Below are 24915 nucleotides of genomic sequence, written 5' to 3' on the forward strand. Positions count from 1 at the left end.
TACACAGATTTTCTTAAATTAACAAATGAATATCCTTCTAATTGGAACTATGTTACTATTACATGATTTCTGTTTTATAGAATCTCAACTTTGATACTATGTAGATATCAAAATGTGCAAATGAAAAATCCAATTAGTTATCCAAATATTTTGCCTATTTTATTTCAAACATATGTACATTTGGAAACATTCAGATGGCTAAGTAATTTTTCCCGTGTTATCCACGTTTGGCATTACAGAGACATATAAAAGAGGAGTGAAAGAATTGGCAGTATAGGGGGAAATGATATTCTGTCAGAATGCTGGAGTGTGCTAAGGCTGAAAATGTCCCCAAAGAAGCAGATATAAGTGGAATTCGAAAATTACCAGCTGTTTTCAAGTTTTCTCCACACATTTTTCTCCTAAATCCACGGGAGTCAGCCTTTTGTCCACACAATTTAACCGAAACTGTTTTGGTCAGGATTTCTACGTTGTTAAACTCAGTGCTCACTTCTTTGTTCTCATCTTGCTTAATTTAGTAATAGGTTTGATATGGTTATTTCTTCTTTCTTCATTTGGCTTTGAGGCCATCACACTTCTCTGTTTTTGCAGCTACTGTCCAGCTTCTTCTATTCAATATTTATTGCTGATTCCTCTTTATCATTCTGACTTCTAAATGTTGGGGTATCCCAGGATTCAGACTACAATTGTCTAGTCTGCTGCCTTGTTGAACATAGTCTCATTGCTTTAAGTGCCATCTATAAACTATTGACCTCCATATCAAAATCTCCAGCCCATCCCTCTTCCCTGAACTCCTATAACCTGTACAAAATCTCAGATTTACCATACCCAAAACGTTCCTGATAGCCATTAAGTACCTGCTCTCGCTACAAACGTCCTCATCTCACTTTATGTGGGTTACAACTTTCTAGCTGAGTTGGACAAAAAAAAAAAAAAAGGTGTAACCCTTGACTCTTCTTTTTCTTTTACACCCCAGTTCTAGTTCTTCAGAAAATCATATTGGCTCCATTTTCCAAATATAGGCTGTCAATTCCCACTACCTGCATTACTACCATCCTGTCCAAGCCCTTTTTTTTTTTTAATCTCTTCCAGATTTTGACGGTAGCCTATTTCTGGTCTCTTTGTTTCCTCTCTCGCCTCTCATTTGTTCTATTATTATCACAGTAGTCCAGGTAACCATTTGAAAATGAAAGTTGGATTTTGTCAATCCTCTACTCAAAACCTTCCAAGAGCCCCCTGTGTTTTTGCAGACTAAAATCCTAAATTCTTGAAATAGCCTCTGAGGTCTCATACAACCTGGTCCCTTTGACCTCCTCTCCTACCTCTCTGTCCCTCACTTGTTTCACTCTTTCCCACAATGACCTCTTGCTATTTCTTAGGACTTTTGCAATGGCTGTTTCCTCTGCCTGAAATGCTTTTCCTCAGATATATCACTCACTCACCTCCTTTAAGTCTGTGCCCAGATGTCACCTTCTTGGTGAGCTCTTGTTGGCCATTCTCTTTAAAGTTACCATCTCCCAGGCTGGCCCAATTCTCTGCTTATTTTTTTCCATAGCATGTATCACCATCTAGCATACTATATGCCATTTACCTTATACGACCATTGTGAAAACGGCTTGGGGGCAGCGTCTGACTTCCTCCAACTCCACAAGGGGGAAGGAGAATCAAGACTAACAGCCCAAGGCTGATTCCTGTGAGGCAGAGGTCAGACATGCCTCCTCTCTCCACCATCTTTACAAATTTTGACACCAACTATCCCTCCCACAGCTCTCTCTACTTTTCTGTTGGGTTCAATAGTTCATTGTAATGGCCCCACAGAACTCACAGACCATACTCACAATTCTGGCTTTATTAGAGAAGGAGCCATTACAGTTCAGGCTCAGGAACACTCAGGATACAGTTTTTCCAACAGTATAGCCTCTTCCCAGCTGTGCTCACAGGCACACCTCTCCCTGGCCCTCTGTCTCTGCCCAAAGGCACTCAGCTTTCTCTCTCCATGGGCCAGGAAGTCCACGGTGCCATCTCCTGCTGCCAGGTCTCTGTTGCTGGTCTCTCCTTCCTTGGTGGTGGTGGGTTCTTCTTTCTGCATTGAATTGGCTCTCTTTTAAGGCAAAACTGACCAATTCCTTTGGTGGGCCAGAATTATCTTATTTGCACAGTCCCACCCAATCCCTTGGGTGGGAGTTATAAGACCGTGGTGAGAAAGGTCATATTAGGTCATTCATTACACTGCAACTATGTTCCCTCACTAGAATGTACACTCCATGAGGATGAGAATCCTTGTCTATTTGTTTACTTTACTGTGCATGCCAACTACTAAAATCATTGCCTGGCACAGAGTTCCTATTCCATAAATATTCATTGAATATATGAATGAAGTAGATTGTGTCATTTAGTCTGACATTTTTAAAAATCAAAGAAAATACAAAGCTATTGGATTTTGGAAATACTCTTAAGTCAGACTACTCCAAGGAACTCTACTTCTGTTAATATTTGTTGCATGATAAAAGAATTCTATAGTCGAAGTACTTTGGAATATACATTATCACATTAAAAGTTCTGAGAGTGTTTCTAGCATGGTCAACAAACTTTTTCTGTAAAAGACCAGATAGGAAATAATTCAGGCTTTACAGTCCTTATGATCTCTGTTGCAACTACTCAGCTGTGCCATTGTAGCACTAGAACAGCCATAAACAATATGTAAACAAATGGGCATGGCTGTGTTCTAATAAAACTGTATATACAAAAACAGACAACTGGCTGGATTCAGTCCACGGTTTGTGATTTACTGACCACTAGTCTATAGCATCTAAACTTATTTTATTTTGTTTAAAATAGCATTTTTCCACACTATGTAACCACAAAAAAGTATGAGAAATAGCCATTCGCATCTTGCTAAATAAGTGCTTCTCAAAACATCATTTGAGAAATACTGATATAGTCTAACCCTCTCATTTGATATGAAGGGCCTGGGGTCCAGTATCTATCCTGCAAGAAGTTCAGACACCTAGCTAGTGGGAGAACAGGGACTAAACTCCATGTTTTCTGACTTCCAGTTGAGTCCTCTCTTCACTTTTATACTGCTTCTCTACCATTGATGTCTAAAGGTTTCCGGCATTCTAAATTTGAAATTGTAGATTTTAAAACATTCGAATACTTTCAGCAGCATGCTTTTATTTTCTGGTTATAATCATTAGATATTTGTAATTACAAATTGAGTCTCACTCGTTGCTATAGAAACTCTGATGCACTTATCTCTTGACGTTTTTAAGGCTCTCTTAATGTTGAAAAACAGTAAGAGAATTTTTTTTTTTTTTTTTGTCTCTTGACACACTCCTGTGTCTTTTTGAAAGGAAAAGTGATACAAAGCAATATTCAGTTACAGACTTCTAGTATCCATTAACTTATAGACTGGGTCAAAGCATGAAATACAAATGATACTGCTGGCAACAGAGATAGACAATGCACACATATGCACACACATATGCGCGCGCACACACACACACACACACACACACACACAAACGGCCACCTTCCTGGCCAACCCAGCATCAATCTCTGCAACTTTCATGTTACTTCATGGTCCTCACAGATTGCAACCATCAAATCTTTTCATTAGCTCTCTTCTGTTCTGCTATATGTAGATACAAACTTAGACGTCTAGTCTGTCATTCATTCTTGAATTTTTCTCCATTCTATCATTCTCACTGGGATTCTCCTCTCTTGAAATGCTTCAGTCTTGCATTCCAGATTTCTCCACCCCTCAGCTAAGATTGGCTGACCTCCCAGTGTACCAGTCTAGTGAGTCAGCACAAACTGGAATGAAATCAAAAGACATAAATTCAATTGAAAGCTCACTTAGGTGAGTCATTTGATGTTATGAATGCCTCCATTTCATTGTCATCTAAATGAGAATAATTTATATACATATATATATACACACACACACACCTTGTAATTCAAAGTACATTCTACCATTATCTCACCAGGGAAAGGAAGTTACTATTTCCAGTGTCGATTTCTGTAACAATCTGATATCACATTGCACTTTTGAATGTTACATAGATGGATAAGATAATGATTGTGGTGCACTTCAAGTTTCTCAAGAGGGTTCTATTTCTCCAGTGTACAAATAAGTCAACTTATCGACCTAGTTAAATTTGATCACAAAGCTCTTTCTATAGTTTGAACTGAACTGCCGCTCTTCTTTCATAACTTTTATTCTCTGTTTCTCTGTCTTGTCTGTAATCCTACAAATACCTATATTAACTTTCCTGAATTTTTTCATATACTCACTACTTCTCTCATAATCTTTTTTAAAAGAGCATATATTTATATATATTTTCTTTTTGGAATATCTCTATACAGGTGAACTTCTAATTAGGATAACAAGTTCATTGGTCCCACAATAAAGAGTAAGGTGAATTTTAAAAGTTTTAGGACTCATCTTCCCTCTTGGAAATAAATATCTGGTATTGACCTAAATTAATACCAAGCTGGACCTCATTTCTATATATCGCATCACATCCAATAAAGAGACCAACAATTAAAAGTAGCTAAAAATCAGTTCCAACTTTTAATTAAATGTCAAAGAGGAGACAAATGACAACTGACTATATTACTTTTTAAACCTTTTGTTTTCAATTCTCTGACTCACTCAGCTATTTAGCATATCCCTTTCCCAAGCAATTACTTTTTATTTACCTTTCTACTTCTCTCAAAACCACAACTCAAAGCCATTTGTTTCATTCCAGTCAATCTTCCTTCCACCTTATTTCTTCATTCTCCCAAGTCTATATCACAAAACTCTAGATGAAGCAAAACTCTCCTTTGAAGTCAGGTAAGGGGGAGAAATTGAAAATTCAAAGTTAATTTTATTATCGATCCCTGGTGGCCCAGTGGTTAAGAGCTTGGCTGCTAACCAAAAGGTTGGCAGTTCGAATCCACCAGCCACTCCTTGGAAACCCTACAGGGCTTAGGAAAGTCAGGAAAGAGAAGTCAGATAACACTCATAGATTAATACATTTAGTTGCCGTTGAATAAACTGTAAAAGTATGAGCATCCCAGATTGCCAAATTAAAGGTCACTCTAGCCTGAAAAATAGAGCTGTATGGATAGGCTAAACTGTATGCCCTATTATCTCTCTTTTTCATTTTGGAGCCTCCCAAATCAGCTTTATTTCCATGACCCTCTTTCTCTTATTTTACCCCATTTATGCTTTTACTAATACCTCAGGCTGGAGTTATTTATTTTATTCTACATAGTACGAAATATGCAGGATCTCATTTTAACTTGCCTCTAGGAGCCTGACGAGGTAAACCAGAATCATGACTATTAGAAAAAGACCCAATTTTTTCAACCATCTCCTTTTTTTTTTTTGCTACACTTCTGGCCCTACACATTTGGGAGTAGGCCTAGTTATGAATCTGACTCTCTGGGCCACCATTTGACGTTGGTATATTTCACTGGAAGCCTGGCTCTTGTGCTGGCAGGGAGGTGAGGCACTGGAATCACCTCAAACACTACTTCTTGTCTTCGTCCTAAGCTCTGAGAAATTTATTTCTGCTCTGGCTTTCAGACTTTTTATATCTGGAATATGTTCTCAACATCCCTTTTCTTGCTATTGCTACTGTCAGAGTAAAATTCGGGGCATAGTTTCTACTGCGCTGGTATTTGTTGGATGGATGAATGAATGGGAAGAAAGAACGTGGCTGTCCAACACACTTCAGTGCCAAGACTTAGCCACTTGAGTGCAGGGAAAAGTAGTTGTCTGTGCACTCCAGCCTCACTTACAAGAAGATTGAACTGGGGATTTGTGTAAAACCGTTTCTCATACTTAAGTTTCTTTACTCACTTAGTTCTATACTCTATGCATAAAACTATTTCAGGTATATTGAGGAGACCAGAGTTTTGGTGTTTAAAAGCCATCTTTACAAACCATCTCTCAGCCCTTTGACATGACTTTAAATTGTTTGAAGATTCCAAAATCAAATCATGAATGATTTCTAAAAAAATGAAAATAGGTGAAAAGATGAATATGTCATAATTCTACTTTTCTTCTGGCATACCAAGTCCCGTGGCCCCCAACGCACTATATTGAGTCAAGAAATTTCAACAGAATTTTTAACACGTAGCTTTTAATATGTTTTAAAAATTACTTTACAAGTAGGTTTTGTTTCCTTTGCCATGAGTTCTGCAACCTCCAAATTTATTTAAGAGGAAAAGATGAAAGCGTATAGGGTCAAAAATATCATTCAGCTCCCAACAGGTTGGTAGTTTGATATTTTATTTCTTATATTGCCTTCTTCATAAATTGTAAATTGGAAATACAACTTAAATAAAGCTGGTTTCATGGGGCTTTGTCTTTTATATTTTTTAAGATTTTACAGCTTCTAAAAGAACATAATTTAATTTCCAATATTAAGACATCTCAATGGCTCTCATCTAATTGCATTGGTTTAACTGCTAGTACATTTAACTATAATTGTTTCAGAATTAATTAAAGATTTGGTATTACAGAATATTGTACTAACCAAAGTGAACTGTGATAGCACTGTTCTTCACAAGTTAATTTTTTCATACTTAACAGTACAGGCCCTTCTAAATTCCTTTTATTGTAGTTGTTCTGGTTGTTTATTATTGTTGAATAACAAACCATCCCAAACTTATAAACAAAAATCAGAACAATTATATTATGCTCGTAGATTTTGTGGATTAAGCATTCAGACAGGACAAACGGGAATGTTTTTTCTGGCTCCATGATGTCTAGGGCCTCAATTGGAAAGAAAATGGCTAGGGACTGGAATCTTCTGGAGGCTTCTTCATTCACATTCTGGGCCTGGGCTAGGGTCAAAGACTGGGCTCAGCTGGGACTGTTGACTGGAGCACCTAAACATGACCCTCATGTGGCTTGGACTTCTCCCAGCATAGTGACTGAGTTCTTATAGGGAACATCCCAAAAGGGAGAATCCAGACAATGAAGTTCCAAAAGAATCAGGCCTGACTTTAAAAGTCACATAGCATCGCATCAGCCATGTTCTATTAGTCAAGACGATCACAAGCCCACAGAGATGCCATCTCTCAATATGAGGAGTGCCAAAGAAAGTGGGGCTATATTTTAAAACAATCAGTGTAAAAGTGATTGACTTGCTGCTCTCCAGGAACATTTTTACTTGTTTGTCCTTTCCTCACCTCTGTGTCAACAGTACACATTTTCAAAACGGTTGGCCAATAGTAAAAATGCATACATAATCTTGTATTTTCCGTAGAATGTTTCTTCTTGTGAGTAACAGAAATCCTGACTCACAGTTGCTTAAACCATAAAGAAAATTTATTGATTAACAAACTGGAAATTCTAGTGATAGGGTGGGCTTCAAGAATGGATTGGTTCAGTGACTCAGCAGTATTAAAAAAAAAAAAAAAAAGACACATCTCCCTCTATTTCATCATTCTGTTGCTTTTAGTATTGATTGAATCCTACATCTTGTCCCCTCATGACAAAAAGATGATGTCCTCAGTTACCCCCATGTTCAACTGCATGCTCAACCAAAGAGATAAAGGGAGTTTTTCTTCTTTCTTCACTTGACAGAGTCCTGAGTTTCACTCCAACTAGAATAGCATAGGTCACTTGTATATCTTTGAAACAACTGCTGAGGGCAGAGTGAAGTTCTGACTGGCGTAGGTCCAGATGCCCATCCTGAACTAGTCCTGATTTCAAGGGGGTTGGGATTATGCTGATTATCTTCAGAGCTGATGTGATTGATCCCATGTAATTGTTGTGCCTGCTACACAGTGGGAAATGGGTAGACTGAATGCTGGGTGGGTAGCTGTCATTTCTTTTCCATCTTGGACCAAACTTGACTGGCTGAGTAAAGTTACCTGACCATGAGGGGATAAAGCCATTGCCTTCGCCTCATTATCATCACAGTTCAATCAGCTGAGAGGTCATGGTCCCATTCCTGCTCACTTGTCAGCAGCTTGCCTTTGACTCAGGTCAATGTCATATTCCTAACTCTTCTTCTTGTTGAGAAACCCCATTTGGCAAATCAAGAAGAAACTGGATGCTAAAAAGCCATACCTCACCTTGGTGGTTCTGTTCCTTCAGGCGAGTGGTAGAAGGAGAACAGTCACAGTCTGTGAGTGTGATAAATTTGTGTGTGAGGAGAATACTTCCACTTTGGATAAATTTTGACTTCTGCCTGGGAAAGTAGGCTTTGCATCTGACACTATGAACTTTTTCTTAAGAGCTACTAATGTCTTCTTCTGTTTTTCAGAGTTGATACAGGGTTTAATAATACAGCCTCTTCTGCCAAGAGTTTTATTCATTGTTTTCCATTTCAAGTTAATGAAGCATGACAGGGTTATTGTCTTCATTTTGCAGCTGAGGAGATAGTGACAGATGGTTAAGCAACTCGCCCAAGACCACCCATCAAAGCAGGGGTAGAGATGGCATTAGAAATAATTTCTCTGGAATCTTAGCTCAGTGCTTTCTTGAAAAAGATTTATGAAAGCTTCAAACAAACAAACAAAAAGAAAACAGGTCATAAAACAGCAAATACTTTGGAATCCATCACCCAGCTTCAGAATTTTTATAGGAAACAAATGTCACAGAGTGGCAATCCTTATTTACTCCTCCAGGTTCCCATCCCCAGCCCTCTCTCCTCAGTTGTTACTGTTGTTAGGTACCATGGAGTTGATTTCAACTCATACCAACCCCTTGTGACAGAGTAGAACTGCCCCATAGGGTTTTCTTGGCTGAAATACTTATGGGAAAAATCACCACATCTTTCTCCCATGGAGCTGCTGGGTGTGTTCAAACCACTAATCTTTCGGTTAGCAGCAGAGCACGTAATCCTTTGCACCTCCAGGACTCCTAACTGTAAATGTATGATTCCATAAAAAAGCATGGTACCATTTTGCACATTTAACTTTATATTATTTCCATTACTTTATATGCTTTTACTGTAGTTGTTCTGATTTTTTATTGACTTCCTTCTAAAAAACAAGCCATGGAGAGTGGGAATTAGAATTTCTATGGGATATCATGTCTATTTTAAGCACTATCTTTAAGGGATGGTGTCTTAGACATCTAGTGCTGCTCTAACAGAAATACCACAAGTGGATGACTTTAACAAAGAGAAGTTTATTCTCTCACAGTCCAGTAGGCTACAAGTCCAAATTCAGGGCATCAGCTCCAGGAGAAGGCTTTCTGTCTCTTCAGCTCTGGAGGAAGGTCCTTGTGATGCATCAGTCTTCCCTTGGTCTGGGAACATCTCAGCGCAGGAACCTCAGGTCCAAAGGACACACTTGTCCCGGCACTGCTTTCTTGGTGGTGTGAGTTTCCCATGTGTCTCTGCTCACTTCTCTCTTATATCTCAAAAGAGATTGGCTTAAGGCACTATCCAATCTTGTATACCTCATCAGTTTAACTGCTGGTAATCCATCTTATTACATCATAGTGATAGATTTTACAATATATAAGGAAATCACATCAGATTACAAAATGGTACATAGTCATACAATACTGGGAATCATGACCCAGCCTAGTTGACAGATATTTTGGGGGGACACAATTCAATCCATGACAGATGGGGATGTCCAAAGGATGACCGTTTATTTCATTTATATTTGGGAGCCTCATAGTCTGTTTAAAATGATTGTTTAAAAAATTCCCACACTAACAGTGAAACTAAATTATTTTAATCAATCATTGTGCTTCATTCTAAGTGCCAGTACTCTGAAGAAGCTGGCCTATTGTGTTAATCCCTTCTGACCCATAGCAACCCTATAGGACAGAATAGAACTGCCCCATAGGATTTCCAAGGAGTGACTGGTGGATTCAAACTGCCAACCTTTTGGTTAGTAGTTGTAGCTCTTAACCAGTATGCTACCATGGCCCCGTTGTGTTAATACTGGAGCTATTTTTCAGTAACACCAGCTAATTGTGAAAGCACCAGCACAGATTTGGGGAAATTGCTGGCATAGAAGTGGGGAGATTAGGTTTCAGTCTTGATTCTTCCTCTGATTATGAAACTTGTGAACAAGTCAACCTGGACATGGGGTTGCCCTAAGTCAATGTTTTGTGAATTTAGTATGGAAACCCTATGGGTTGTTAAATCAATTTGACAGGTTTGGAACAGCTTTTAAAAAAAAAAAAGGTAATATGGAATAAAATAGAAAATATTCGGGATACATCGTATGCACTATGGGTAAATATGATTTGATAATTTTTTTGTTGCAGAGGGGTGTATGTGTGTGTGTGTGTGCGTGTGTGCACACACACACATGCACGCACCATGGAATGTTGTGTAAAGTGAAATTCCTATTCTGAGCTGCTTTCAGAAAAGTTTGAAAACCATTTATACCAGGTGACTTCAGAAAGAATCTCAAGGATTTCCCAGATGTGGTTGTGTCCTTAGTTAAAACACAATACCTGTTGCTCTCATTGTCCAGGATGAAGCCCAAACTTCTCACCACAGCAGAACAGGTTGCCAGGATTCCTGCCTCTGGTGCCATGCACTCCAGGAATATAGTGAACTATAAACTCCCTGTTTCTGTAGTACTGACTCATGCTTCCCTGCCTTTACTGGCACTTTCTCCTCTGCCTCAAATGCCCTCTGGATCCACCTAGCATTACCTCTTCTACAAACCTGTCCATGCCCACCTATTCTTCATAGAATTGACTACTCCTTCCCAGGGCCCCTGTTATTATCTTTACTGACTTATGTCATAGTCCTCACTCTACTTTCCTGCACTTAATAATGGTTTAAACGCGTATCTCCACCTATTAATTTGTGGAGATATTGAGTCAGTTTTGTATCATCAGTGTTTTGGTTCACCTTTTTCTTATAATCTTGTTCTCCCTTGCTCTTAAAATAACTATTACTTTAAAACAATACATGTTCACTGTAAATGACTCATGATATTTTAAAAAGCTGGAAAACCACTTTAAATCACACAACCTAAATATGATTGTTGTTAATATCTAAACAGATGTTTCTGCCTGCCCATCTATGCATATATAGAGAAGCAAACATATGTGTACACATACACAGAGACATACACAAACCTATACAAACTGTTACATAAATAAATTCTGTTAATCTTGTCATAACCACTTTCTGTGTCAATATATACCTGTACATAATTTTTAAAGGCTGCTTATAATTCTAATTTATTGATTGCCCAGATTTTTGTTTTGAGTGCCATTTATTAACATTGCCAACAGTGATGGTAGAATGGGCTTCTTATTCCTCACATGCTCTAAATATAAATTTAAAAGCCTCATTATTGTCTTTACCTTCTTTAGTTAGCCTCAGAGGCCTAGGCAGTTTTGTAACTCTCTGCAAGGTGTTCTATAATCTACTTCCTTCTCTTTAGCTTTGGGCTATGACCTGTTAATCCCTGTATGCCAGAGAGTCTCCTACCTAGAAATGAGAAGACCTTAGTCAAACCTTTCCTTTCTTATGAGAACCATCTATAGTTATATAGTAGGAGTTTGACTTTTGATGGTTTTCCCTTTTAGAAGCTAGTACAGTGGAGTCATGCATAATGCATAATTTTTTAGGAATACTTTGAATCTCAACTTGCTGACAGAGACCACACATCTGGATTTTATACCCAAAAAAAAAAAAAAAAAAACATTGCTGGCAAGTTGATTTTGTCTCATGGCAACCCAATGTGTTCATATTAGAAATGCTCCATAAGGTTTTCTTGGTGGTAATCTTTATAGAAGCAGACCACCAGGCCTTTCTTCCATGGTGCATCTTGGTGAGTTTGTTTGTAGGTTAGTAGACCAGTGCAAATCCCTTGTACCACTCAGGGACTTTGGATTGTATACATTCTTCCTGTATTTTGTGGTTATGATATATAATTGTTTTCAATGGACATTTCCACTTTGCCAACCACTTCTACTCTTTGGTAGATACTGATATCTAATATAGTTCATTAGGAAGCTTTCTCTACTCTCTGGAACTAAATCAAGAACTACTCTGATGTGTTATTTTTGCTGAAATGGAACATCTGGTGTAATTTTGGAAAGTACAAAGTCTCATCACTATTGAAGCTTATTTGTACCAGTTTTTTGTGTCCTGAGTCAGGAAGATGTCATCTATTTCTTCCATGTAACTGAGTAGCTTAAGTATAGACAGTATTGTTCTTATGTATTTTTTCTTCTGTTTTTTGTTTTGGTCAAAGTGCTCAGAAATTCTTCACCCCTGTTTGTGGGTTCAACAGTAGAGTATGTTTTCATACTCTACAGTACTAACCCATCCACTCCCTTAGGAAGTCTGTTTGTTTCCATCACCATATTCTAATCTTGAATCCCACCTCACCAAGTCTCATGGACAATTCTGACATAATATGAAGTTAATGCCATTTATTACCTGTGCTTTAGTTATTAGTATGTAGAGATCTGAGCAGTCAGTGTCATTTCCTACTCCCTACCCAATGATCTCTTCCCATGTCACGTCATTCCTTTTTCCATGCCATACCTGTGCTTCTTTATAGAAGAGGTTCTCAACCAGCATTTCTTTTGCACCCAAGGGGACATTGAGCAATGTCCGGAGACAGTTTTATTATCACGAGAAGGGTGTTACTGGCATCTAATCAACAGAGGTTGGGGATGCTGCTAAACCTCCTACAATGCACAGGACAGCATCCACAATAAAGAATTATCCAGTCCAAACTTCAATAGGGCCAAGCCTGGGGGATCCTGCTGTATAGAAACCAATTTCTTGTTTTTTGTTTGAAGTTTCAGATTTCTCCCACCTCTAAGATGGTCAGTTTAATATATTCTCTTGATTCAGACAAGCTATTCTGTAGCAGGGAATCCTGGGGTGGTAAAAACCGTTAATGCACTTGTCTGAACTGAAAGATTGGAGGTTCGTGGCCACACGGAGGCACCTCAAAGATAGATCTGATGATCTACTTCTGAATAATCAGTCACTGAAAACCCTACAGATCACAGTTGTACTCTGACACACATGAGATCTCCATCAGTCAGAGTTGTTGACAGCAACTGTTTTTTTTTTTTTTTTTTTTCAGTAAATAGTAGAAAATGGAAGGTGATCTCTCTTGTCTCATCTATATTCAGTCCTTTGGTTGGAATGAGGCAGCAGTCATTACATTAACCAAAAATGTTTCCCTTGTTGGTAAAATAGTATTATATGACCAACTGACATTACCACAGTGACAAAGAATAGGGAGTGAAGGAGATTAAGGCAAATTTCTAAGTAAAGAATAAAACTGTTGTTTGCCATCAAGTCGATTCTGACACATGGTGACCCCATTTGTGCAGAGTTGAACTGCTCCATAGGGTTTTCAAGACTGTGACCTTTCAGAAGCAGATCACCAAACCTGTCTTCCAAGGTGACTCTGGGTGATTTTGAACTGTAAACCTTTTGGATAACAGTGGAGTACTTAACTGTTTGTGCCCACCCAGGAGCTCCAAGAATAAAACTAGAGGGATGAGTAAGTATGGTGATCCTCAGATACCTCTACTCCAAATGGCATTTGTTGTTACAGAAGCTGCATTTACAAATAGATTGAGGAAAACTACACAGGCAGCTTAATATTAACATTGTTTCTTTTTCTTTTTCTCTTTCTTTTTTTTTCCGAGACATTTCACATTTTCAAGAACAAAATGATTTAAAAGGACTGCTAGAAAATCTCCATCAAAATATCCAAGCCAAAAAAAGAAAGAATGTAGAAATCATGTGGCTGGCTGCAACGGTAAGCACTCTTGTGTCAAATCATAACCTGCCATCATGATGACCAGCAAGCAGTATCATGTATCTATCATGCAGGGTCTAAGCTTTGCACTATGGGTTACTCAGTATCTCCCTCCATTATCCAGGGGATTAGGCATTTCACTACCTCTGGTAGTTTTGTCAATAAACTAGAATACAAAATGAGAAAATATATACTCAACAAGAATCTTACCCATTGGCTGTTCTTATAAACCCTGGATGAGTCTGAGATTAAAATGTGGTTTTCTTGTTATTGTATGTTACTATGCCAATGTTTCATATCAACTTGGATTTTGAACTGCTCCTCTAAAGACATACGGTTTTAACAGAGTATGGTTCTCAGATCTCTGGCTTACAGCCCCAGCAAGACTCCTAGACATGTTGTTTAATTAATGAGCTTTTAAATGTGTTTGTTAATTTGGATACTGGCATAGAATTGATTGCTGATAAATTGCTCTTGGAGTAATAAGCTATAATGTGTATGGTTCTGTCTTGTTTAATGGCGCCCTTGGGGTAAAAGAGCTGTGGGTTTTCTCGCCCCAGGTTTCTACAGGAGTGTGGAGACTTTTTTTTTAGCTCTTTTCTGGCAACCATTTAGGCATAGTTCACATAAAGTAATTAATTTTTCTAAACATTCAGACCCAAAGATCCTTTCATGGGAAAGAGATCTTTTCATCAAGAAAGGCACACATTGGAGATCTTTACAATGAATGCCATGTTTACAGTTACTGCACAGTGTGTTCATGTAATTTGGAGTTCAGGTTAACAAATCTTCTAGCATATTCTATTCATTATTTGCCAATAGCTTATAAAATAGAGCCTTCTTCCCTATTGCCAGTACTTCAGTTATAATGCAATATTACTTACTTTCTTCTGGAAAGAAGGAATGGATAATTTACCATGGGACTATATAAAGTAATTTACCAGAAGCAAGGTAAAAGAAAGCCGCTTTACTTTCCCTTTATGCCTTCTTAGAGCCCCAGGAAAGAACATCATTGATAACAATATGAAATATTGCTTTTTAGGCTGCTCATTTACACTGGTCCCATTTAGCACCATACTGCATTACATAAAGATTGTTCTTAATAGTTCTTTCCCCTGTGGATGCTCTTTGTATCTTCAAAGGCTACCATGGTTGTTAACACTCAAAAAATATCTCTTAAAGGTAGGTCCTAAGTTATTTTTGCTATTTCATTAATAAGCTGATAGCATGAAGAAGGTAGTTTGCATATACCAAGGCAAATTACCAAACTAATCAAACCCATTTCCGTCAAGTCAGTTCTGACTCATAGGAACCCTATAGGACAGAGCAGAACTGCCCCATAGGGTTTCCAAGCAGCAGCTGTTGGATTTGAACTTCTGACCTTTTGTTTAGCAGCCAAGCTCTTAATCACTTCACCACCAGAGCTCCCAAGGCAAATTAGGAGTATATAAATATGTCACTGCATATGTATTGTACAGCTATGTCAAAAGATAAGTAATGTGCAAATGCACAAATGAATGCTTATTTTTTCTTAGTATATGCAGTTTTACCATGTGAATATATGAAAAAGTCTCCCATAAATGCCATACATTTTTAAAAATATTTTTCTGAAATGTACATAATGACCACATATGGCTTACTCACAACTTACCATTTAATGGGTGATCGCCTATCTTGATGTATCCACAATACCCATGGTGTGCAAATTCAGCATTCTGTAAGAACATCATTATTAACAGCATTCTTATAAGCTGCTACCTCAGTTTGATGCTCCTCTTTGTAAACTAATGACCTTAAAAATACTCTTAAAATGAACACATGTAGAAATTCATTTTGACATTTTCCAAAAAGCTTTCATTTATGTCTTTTATTTTCTTCTCTTTTTAAAATCTATTTAATAAAATACTGCTTTTGTTAATGTTTTACATTCTACTTGAAAAGTATGAAGCTATTTGGTTTTATCTTAATTAAATTTGAATAATAAAAATGAGAATTTAAAAAGGCTAAATGCCAATCAACTGTGTCAAATCAATATTCAAGCTCATATAGTTCAAAAGAGTTATGGAAATAAAAAATCAAGACCCAAACTATCTACCCTGACCTAATTGTTCCCAGTCCTCTTGATTTTAAATTTAAAACATTAAGAATCCTTAGGAGACTAGGTGCATATAATCATGACAATAAATTTTAAGGATATTACTTCTTTTTGAAAATCGTATCTCATAGCCATTGAAGTTTATATCTTATTACTATGACCATAGTTAAACCTTTATTATTTTATATTAAATTTTTTGAAATAATTTTTATTTAAAAGGATTAGAATTTTCTAGATGAAAAAGATTATATGATGGGACATGCTTTCATGTTTCTCTAGTCACTTATATTGGAAATATTGAGAAAATATCAAAGGACTAAATTAATAAGTATTTGTAAATCTTAGTTTAAATATCAGAATCACATTGAAAACATGGTAAAAACCCTTGATAAAATACTATATACTCTCCTAAGTCCTCCTTAATGGCAGATAATAAAGCAGGCCTTTTATTATATCATAGTAGTTTTATTTCCAATGCATGTTGGTTCTGAAGTTGCTGATTGATATAGCTGATGAAACCTATTCTGGGATAGGGAAGAGAAAGGAGTAGAATGAGCCATCTATTAAGAATAAAGCAATGAGACGAGATTATTGCTGCTCAGAGATTCTTGACCTGATGAAATAAGAATATCTGAAGAAAGAGATAGAGAGACACAGAATACAATGTAAGTTAAAGGCTTGGTCTTTGAGTTAGGTCAATTTACATTTGAATCCTAGCTCTGCTCTGTTGTGTACAAGTTACTTAAACTTTCTAAACCTCAGTTTTCTCATCTGTAGAATGAAAACAATTATACCTTCCTCTAGGATTCACGTGAAGTTAAATAAAAGAGAAAATCTATATACAATTTTTTAAAATTGTACCTGGGTGCACAGTAGCTATACAATAAAGTATTTATACGTGTGTGTTTGTTACAGATTTGTCGCAAACTAAATGGTATTCGTTTCACCTGCTGTAAAAGTGCCAAAGACAGGACATCGATGTCGGTGACACTTGAACAGTGCTCAATCCTGCGAGATGAGCACCAGCTGCACAAGGACTTCTTCATCCGAGCACTGGATTGTATGAGAAGGTACTCCACATGTCTTCATCTTTTTTTCCTTTTAAGGTCATTTTGAGTTATCTTTATTTCAAATACATGTTCTACTGAAGGACTAAACATTTAGTAATTTCATTGTATTTCCATGACTTATAGCTCACAGCAAGAAAGATGAGATGATTTTAGGTATTCCTCCTACTCGTTTTAGATAATGAAAGAAAATGTGGCTGTATTTTGATAATATTTATGGAGAATATAGTTCATGAACTCATTTAGACCCAAGTTAAAAGGGCTCTGGACAGTTCATATATGACCGTTGAAAACACATTTTTTTTAACATGTAAGTCATGAGTATGTGCAAAATAAAACTAGGTCAGTATAAAAATAAAGCGTTTCCAAATTTCACCTAATAGGTGATCAATTGTCCGATTCCCTGCAGGGTCTTTGGGTTTAGTACCCTCCTTCCTAAACTTATTTTCACATCACTCATCTTAAAGATGGGATGACACCGGTCCTTTAAAATAGTGAATGAAAATTGTTACTCTGCAGACATTTAAAATGCTATGCCTGAAGTCATGTTTCTTGATTCATTTCCACAGTAATTAAATCTGAAGTATAAGCCGTAATGGGAAGGAAAAAGTGCCTCATTTACAATGTCTGTCAGCAAGGACGTATGTTAATTAAAAAGCTAAGCAACATTGTCTCTTTGCCACAAAGACTGACCCAGAAGCACACCTTGAAGTATGGGATAGGCCTCCTGATGCCAGAAAGGAATGTCATGTGACATACAGAGGGGTTGCTTCCTATCTGGCGTGTCGTTAGCTTTTCCTTTTCATTCCTGTAGTCTTTCAATGGAGACGGTCCATGCTTGCCTGCGTTCATTCTATGCCTGTATGTGTTTCCCACTAATGAGAGGTTTCTGAAGTTCTCTATTTTACCCCATTTCACATCTCTTGGAATTTTCATTGTTCAATGGAGTTCCATCCTAATTTTTGATAAATGTATGACGATATCTCAGATGTCTGACATGAACATCTCAGCCAAATAAACCACATTTGGTTGATAGAAAAAACTTCTTTCAAAATAATCTCTCAGCACTAACAGAGGGAAAATTTAGCATCTGAGTATGAAATCTTCAAATGTCCATAAAAAAAATACAAATGTCACAATCGATGGAACAAAGGTGCTTAGTAAGGAGAGCAGGGGCACATGATGTTATAGGCCAGACAGACCAGAGGACTAAAACTAATGAATTAAGATAAAATAGCTGGAATGTGAAATCACCACTTGTTTGTTTAAGCTGGAGCCCTGGTAGCGCAGTGATTAAGAGCTGGGCTGCTAACCAAAAGGTTTGAATCTACCAGCGGCTCCTTAGAAACCCCATGGGGCAGTTCTACTCTATCCTATAGGGACATTATGAGTCGGAATCCACTTGGCAGCAACAGGCTTGTTTTTTGTCTTTTTTTGGTTTATTTAAGGTAGAAGTAAGGGAGGACCCTTACTTAGAAAGATAATTCCTACAAACTGGTAAATAAAGGGAGCCCTAGTGGACCAGATGTAAAGAGCTCGGCTGCTAACCAAAAGTTTGCAGTTTGAATCCGTCAGCCACTCCTTAGAAACCCTATGGGACAGTCCTTCTCTGTTCTATAAGGTCACTATGAATTGGAATCAACTCGACAGCAATGGGTCAATGGTAAATAAAGAGTATATCTGTCATAAACATGTTAACCTGTAAAACCACATATTTTGGCATTGCATAAAGGTTATTCAGAACTGACATTATTTTAAGCAACATATTTGCTCATGACAATGCATATCAGAGTTTTATTTTTTAATTGTTAAAGTAAAGTGCTAGAATTTGCTCTAAAACACTGAAAATCTTAATTTCCATATCTTCATGACTCTGGTGATATATATTTTTTTTAATAAATTTCAAATCTTTCATTTATCCTTTGGGCTTATATATATGTGTGTGCTATGTAAGAATGTGAGAGTTTGTGTGTGTATGTGTATATGAGTTTAAGGAAAATAAAATGTGTTCTTTTATTTAATTACTCACTTCTTTCCCTCTTTGGATATTCCATCTTGCAACACAAGCCCACAGGTTTATAAGCACAGGCAACATGGCACAGTGAGTAAGAGCATGGACTTGGGAGCCAGCTGATCTGAGTTTGAATCTAGGTTATACGCCACTTACTAGCTGTAAGTTAATATCTTACTATCTCTTAGTGCTTTAGAGACAAGTTAGTTAACCTCTTAACTGGTGCCTCAGTTTCCTCATCTGTAAAACAGAAATGATAATAATTAGCAATCACTTCTTAGGAGTGTCTTGAGGATTAAATGAATTAATAAGTATAAAGAACAATGGTTGGCACACAATTATCACTGTAGAAGGAGTTCTTGGGTGGTGCAAATAGTTAACACTGTTGGCTGCTAACAAAAATGTTGGAGGTTTAAGTTCACCCAGACACAACTTGGAAGCAAAGCTTGGCAATCTACTTCTCAAAACGCAACCATTGAAAACCCTGTGGAGCACAAGTCTCTTCTGACACACATGGTATCGCCCTGAGTCAGGATCGACTCAATGGCAACTAGTTGTTTAATCACTGTATAATGTTTGTTAAATTAATAAAAAGTAAATATTGAGGGCTATGATGTTAACATACTGATCTTTCAACTACAGTAAAATCTAGCTAATTATAATATCTGTAATTTTATGTTTGTGACTATATTATGACATGAGGTTTGACTCTAATGCCATATATTAAAATAATGTCTCCTGGCAACTCTTGTAAATAAAGCTTCAAATGCAATGTTTTACCTGTTAAAGAAAATAAGCTCTTTAAATACTGCTTTACAAATGTGCATGTGTTTACAAGTACTGTGCTAATTATGGATGGATTTCACGTGTTCATTAAAGTAAGCCAGGATAGGTTTCTTAAAAACATTTTTTAGATGTTAATGTGTATATTGTATACACTCACAAATGTCATAGAATTTGAGATCAAGAAGTCACCTTAGAGATTTAATTAAATCCTCTTCATCTTATAAGTAATAAAATTGAGCTCTAGAGAATGTTTTGGCAAAGATTACTCAGCTAGAGAGTATTGGAGACAATACTAGAATATAGGTCTCCTAGTTATGCTTCAGGAGCCCTGATGGGACAGTGGTTAAGAGCTACAGCTGTTAAAAGGTCAGCAGTTCGAATCCACCAGCCGCACCTGGGAAGCCCAATGGGGCAGTTCTACTCTATCCTATAGGGTCACTATGAGTTGGAATTGATTCAACAGCAACAGGTTTGGTGTTTTATTTAGTTATGTTTCAGAGTCCCTGGGTGGTGCAAACGATTAATGCACTCAGCTACCAACTGAAACGTTGGAGGTTTGAGACTGTCCAGAGGCACCTCAGAAGAAAGGCCTGGCAATCTATTTCCAAAAAATCAGCCATTGAAACCCCATGGAGTGCAGTTCTACTCTTACACACATGGGATCGCCATCAGTTGGGGTCCACTTGGTGGCAACTGGTGGTAGTACTGGTAGTTATATTTTAATCTTAGTTTTTTTGTATCAGAAGAAATGAAATACTATTATCTAAAACTATTTGTTAATTTATTTGACTAATTAGTTAAAATATTATATAAATCTACTTTTAGAAATTCAGGAAGTATGTGCAAGACCAGAATAGTCTGTCCGTGTTCTAAAAACATGGAGAGCAAAGCCTAGCCTGGTATAAATTCTTGAAGTTCATCTTTATCTATCATGTTCATTACAGTATCCAGGCATCTAGCATAGTATCTCATCTAGAGTAAAATAAATATAAATATTAGTGGAATAAATCAAGCAGTGTCCAAATAGGAATTCATTCTGCTGCCTTCTGCTTTTCAGAACCATGCAGCAATTTTCTCGGTTTTTTTTTTTTTAAACAAATGTCTTCAAATATGTTTTGAAAAAGTAGGTTTTGTTCCTTTTATGTTTAAGGCTTGTTTCCTAGGGCCGCCTCTGTGTTGGTATAGCTTACTAGTTGCAGTAGAGTCGATTCCGGATGATAGCAACCCTATGTGACAGAGTAGAACTGCCCCATAGGGTATCCAAGGAGTGGATGGTGGATGGTGGATTCGAACTGCCCACCTTTCGGTTAGCAGCCAGACACGTAGGCACTGTGCCACCGGGGCCCCTGGTATAGCTTGTTGTTATTGTTGTGTGCTGTCAAGTCAATTCTGACTCACAGCAACCCTATAGGACAGAGTATAACTGCTCCATCGGGTTTCCAAGGAGCAGCTGGTGGATTCGAACCACCAACGTTTTGGTTAGCTGCCATAGCTCTTAACCACTGTGCCACCAAGGCTTCTGGTATAGCTTAGTGGTCAATAATTGGTCAGAGGCTATGCTCAAATAGCTCAAGACAGTAAAGCCTCCATCCTCTGCCAATTATCTGTGTGGGTTGGGAAGCACGTTCAAAGATCAGGCCCTGGCAGGTCCTCTTGGTCAGCCAGGGGTATACGGGAGCACAACAAGCCCCCTGTGACTCTCTTATTTCAACAATCTCCCTATTAAGTGTCCGGCTACTCCACTGGTCTGGTAAGTGTCCCAAGTGGGACTGCATCCTCAGGCTAGCTACCAGATTGGCCTTCAGCATTTCTTTGCCACGCTAGTGTTTCTGACAATACCTGGTCATGAGGTTTTTCCAATCTCTACTTGAACCTCAGTCAGCCCCTCTGACTGGAAAATTGCTGGTTTCCACTGCCAGCTCCACCCTGGTAGAACTTTGGGCCAACTGAACTGAGAGGGGCAGTAATGGGAGCAGCCCCACAAAAGAAAACCACAGACTACCACTATCTTGCCCCACATTCAGTAGTTTTTCATGAATAAACAATTCTCAGCTTGTTGCTTGCTTTTGATCGATTATCAGGGTCCTGAAAATTTGTTCTTACAATATTTTCCAGTTTTTCATATTTTTGAGGGAGTAGGGAGATTTATGGGGACCCTGGTGGCACAGTGGTTAAGAGCTCAACTGCTAACCAAAAGGTTGGCAGTTCGAATCCACCAGGTGCTCCTTGGAAACCCTATGGGGCAGTTCTACTTTGCCCTAGAGGGTCACTATGAGTCAGAATCGACTCGACAGCAATGAGTTTGGTTTTGATTTGGGGGGGGATTTACTGAGCTCCACACTTGCCATCTGGGAAATACCACTTTCAAGACAGGGGTTTTAAAATGCACACCAGAACCGCTTCAATGGCTTTTTTTTAACTACATTTTCTTGGACTCCACATGGATTATAATTGAGAAGATTCGAGATGGATTCGCAGATCTAATTTTTTTTTAGAATTTCACAAATATTCTGGGGCACAACCCTAGATGAAAAATCAGTGCTTTACAGGAGTTTGACTTTTATGTTTTTGAACTTATTGAAGTTTTTTATTTTGTGTAACAGCAGCAGAAGTTTATTTTACCTTTACGTTCTTCTAACCACCTTTCAGGCTATTTTCTCTGGGATTTTCCAAGGTTCACCAAGGTTATAATATCAATACTATTATCCTAGGTTTTTTTTTTTTTCTGTATTATTTCTTTCTATTGCATTGTGCTTATTTCTATTACAGTTTCAAATTATTTACGAGTGAGCAGAAGGTTATAGATGAATAGCCACACTAAACTGGACTACTGAGACCAGAGGATTCCCTGAGACTATCACCCTGAGACACTCTTTAAACCTTGAACCAGAACTATCCCCTGAGATCATCTTTTAACAGAAAAGCAAAGTGACACACAAAATAAATGATACTATCTGTTAGATCAATGCTCTACTAAAAAAATCTGCATGAGTCCAAAAGGTCAACATTTAATCCAAAGCAAAGCTGAAAAGATAAGGGGGTAGGGAAACTAGAGTACTGGAAATGGAACAACCAGAACACAATGAGAACGTAGACACAATGTGAAAAATATAACTAATGTCATTGATCAGTTCATGTAGAAATTGTCAAACGGGAAAGCTGTGTAAGCTTTCACCAAAAACACAATAAAATATTATTTAAAGAAAAAAATTATAGATAAAAAGAAATGAAGCTGCTTATTCAGAAACCCCCTCCACCAGAATAAGCTCCAGGAGTGTAGAGACTCTTATGCTTTGTTCACTGCTGTATCCCAAGTACCCAGAACAATGCCTAGTGATAGTTGTTGTTGTTGGTTGCCATCAAGTCACTTTCTTTTCATGGCAATCTCATGTATAACAGAATGTTGCCCAATCCTGCGCCATCTTCATGATCATTAGTATGTGTGATGTGTGATTCCTTGCTGAGGTTATTGTGTCAATCCATTCATTGGGAGTTTCTCTCCTTTTCATTGGTCCTCTATCAGCTATGATGACCTTTTCTAGCAATTGGTAGTGATAGTAGATTCTCAATAAATATTCATTGAATGAATGAATGATACAGGTTTCTAAAATCTTCGGGTCTTGCATTTTAGGCGGTTCTATGCATACATTAAAAAAAAAAAAAAAAAAAACCTGTTGCCGTCAAGTCGATTCCAACTCATAGCGACCCTATAGGGCAGAGTAGAACTGCCCCATAGAGTTTCCAAGGAGTGCCTGGTGGATTCGTACTGCCAACCTTTTGGTTAGCAACTGTAGCTCTTAACCACTATGCCACCAGGTTTTCCTGAACATACGTAGTCATTTGAAATGAAGCATATGATATTATCACTCAGTTCTGACTTATTTACAAGCAAAAGTTTCAGAAGATGAAATAGAAGTTTTGAAGAGCCAGTGGTCCAAATTCAAAAACAAACAACAAACAAATAACCTTAACTCACAGTCTGAATCGACGCTTTCTTGGTGCAGTTTTCAGAAATCTCATGTTCCCTCTTTTCCACCTATCTGGGATCACTTTTGCCTGCACACTCCTGTCAAGTGCTTTTAGTTGGAGTTTGTTTGATTGAAATAGGAGAAGAACCTGTTCAGATTAGAAAGTTGGCAAGGTGTCTGGGCAAATCTGACCATGTAAGGAAACTCTTAGCTGGTTGTCTACATCATAATCAAAACAGTGAATCTCAATACTCACTACATATTAGAAATCCTAGGAAATTTAGGAAGGAAGGGAGGAAGGGAAGGATGGAGGGACGGAGAGAGGGAGGAAGGAAAGAAGGAAAGAAGGAAAGGTAGGAGTCCCACAGACCAGTCTCTGAGGATGAAGCCTGGCTTGAGAATCACTTAACTAAAGTCTGCCTTATTTAAACCAACTGCTTTTATTCATCAACCATTGATTTTACAGGCTTTATGAGAAAATTATGAGCCTAGTATATCTAGCCTTATGTTACCGCAAAATGTGGATTTGAGCCACCCTCCGCAAAAGCCAATACTGAGATAGGGATGAGGTGAGCAGCAAGAGGATTTTATTGTATATCAATATACAGGAGACAGAGGGGAGTGAGCTCCTCCAAAAAACCTGTCTCCCAACTGGAGACTGGCTGAAGATTTTATATGGACAGGATTATAGTTTCTCTTCACGGTAGTTACAATTTGCAAGTCTCAGATGATCTAACTTCTTACTGACACTTCTTGAAGGTTATCTGGCGCCGTTAGTCATGATTGTCATGTCACAGATGAGTTAATCCTCTTACTGGCTATCTTTGAGGGTTATCAATTTGTTTTACCACCCTCCAAGAAGAAACGTTAGTTAATCTTAAACCTTTATAGGGACTGGAATAGGAAGAGGAAGAAAGAAGAAGAAATATCCTGAGACAAAGCAGGGGTTAGTAATGGTAGGAATCAGTTATTCAGCAATGGTGGTGATTAAGCTTATGGATCCTGTTCCACTTTCCTGGAGTTTTGAAATGTGTGTGTGTTGCCAAATTCTCCCTTGATTATCTATGGCAGAAGCTTACAAAATGGCGACTGAATTGGCAGGTTTTTTGTTGTTTGTTTTAAAGTAAGGGAGAATGCAGTATCAGCACTGAGTTTTCAGTTATGGAATTTACATTGAATACTAAGATCCATCTCATCTCATTACATTTTCAGAAAACATTTTTTAGGGACTTTTAAACTTCTGTTTGATTAATAGGT

General features: G+C 37.8%; 1 protein-coding gene across 9 annotated transcripts in view; it reads left to right on the forward strand.

Annotated features, from left to right (window-relative positions):
• INPP4B (inositol polyphosphate-4-phosphatase type II B) overlaps nucleotides 1-24915 on the forward strand; it is a 961283-nt gene that overhangs the window by 884774 nt on the left and 51594 nt on the right. For 8 of the 9 annotated variants that reach the window (XM_023739719.1, XM_023739717.1, XM_023739718.1 and 5 more), the window contains 2 exons: nucleotides 13619-13731; nucleotides 16742-16896. In XM_023739719.1, the coding sequence (XP_023595487.1) occupies nucleotides 13619-13731; nucleotides 16742-16896 (268 nt within the window). Of the gene's footprint in view, nucleotides 1-13618; nucleotides 13732-16741; nucleotides 16897-17462; nucleotides 20091-24915 lie in introns of those variants that run through there. The other variant, XM_023739723.1, reaches the window with a different exon arrangement.

This window comes from Trichechus manatus, unplaced genomic scaffold, assembly GCF_000243295.1.
Source record: "Trichechus manatus latirostris isolate Lorelei unplaced genomic scaffold, TriManLat1.0 scaffold00139, whole genome shotgun sequence".
In the NCBI taxonomy this organism is placed as follows: domain Eukaryota; kingdom Metazoa; phylum Chordata; class Mammalia; order Sirenia; family Trichechidae; genus Trichechus; species Trichechus manatus.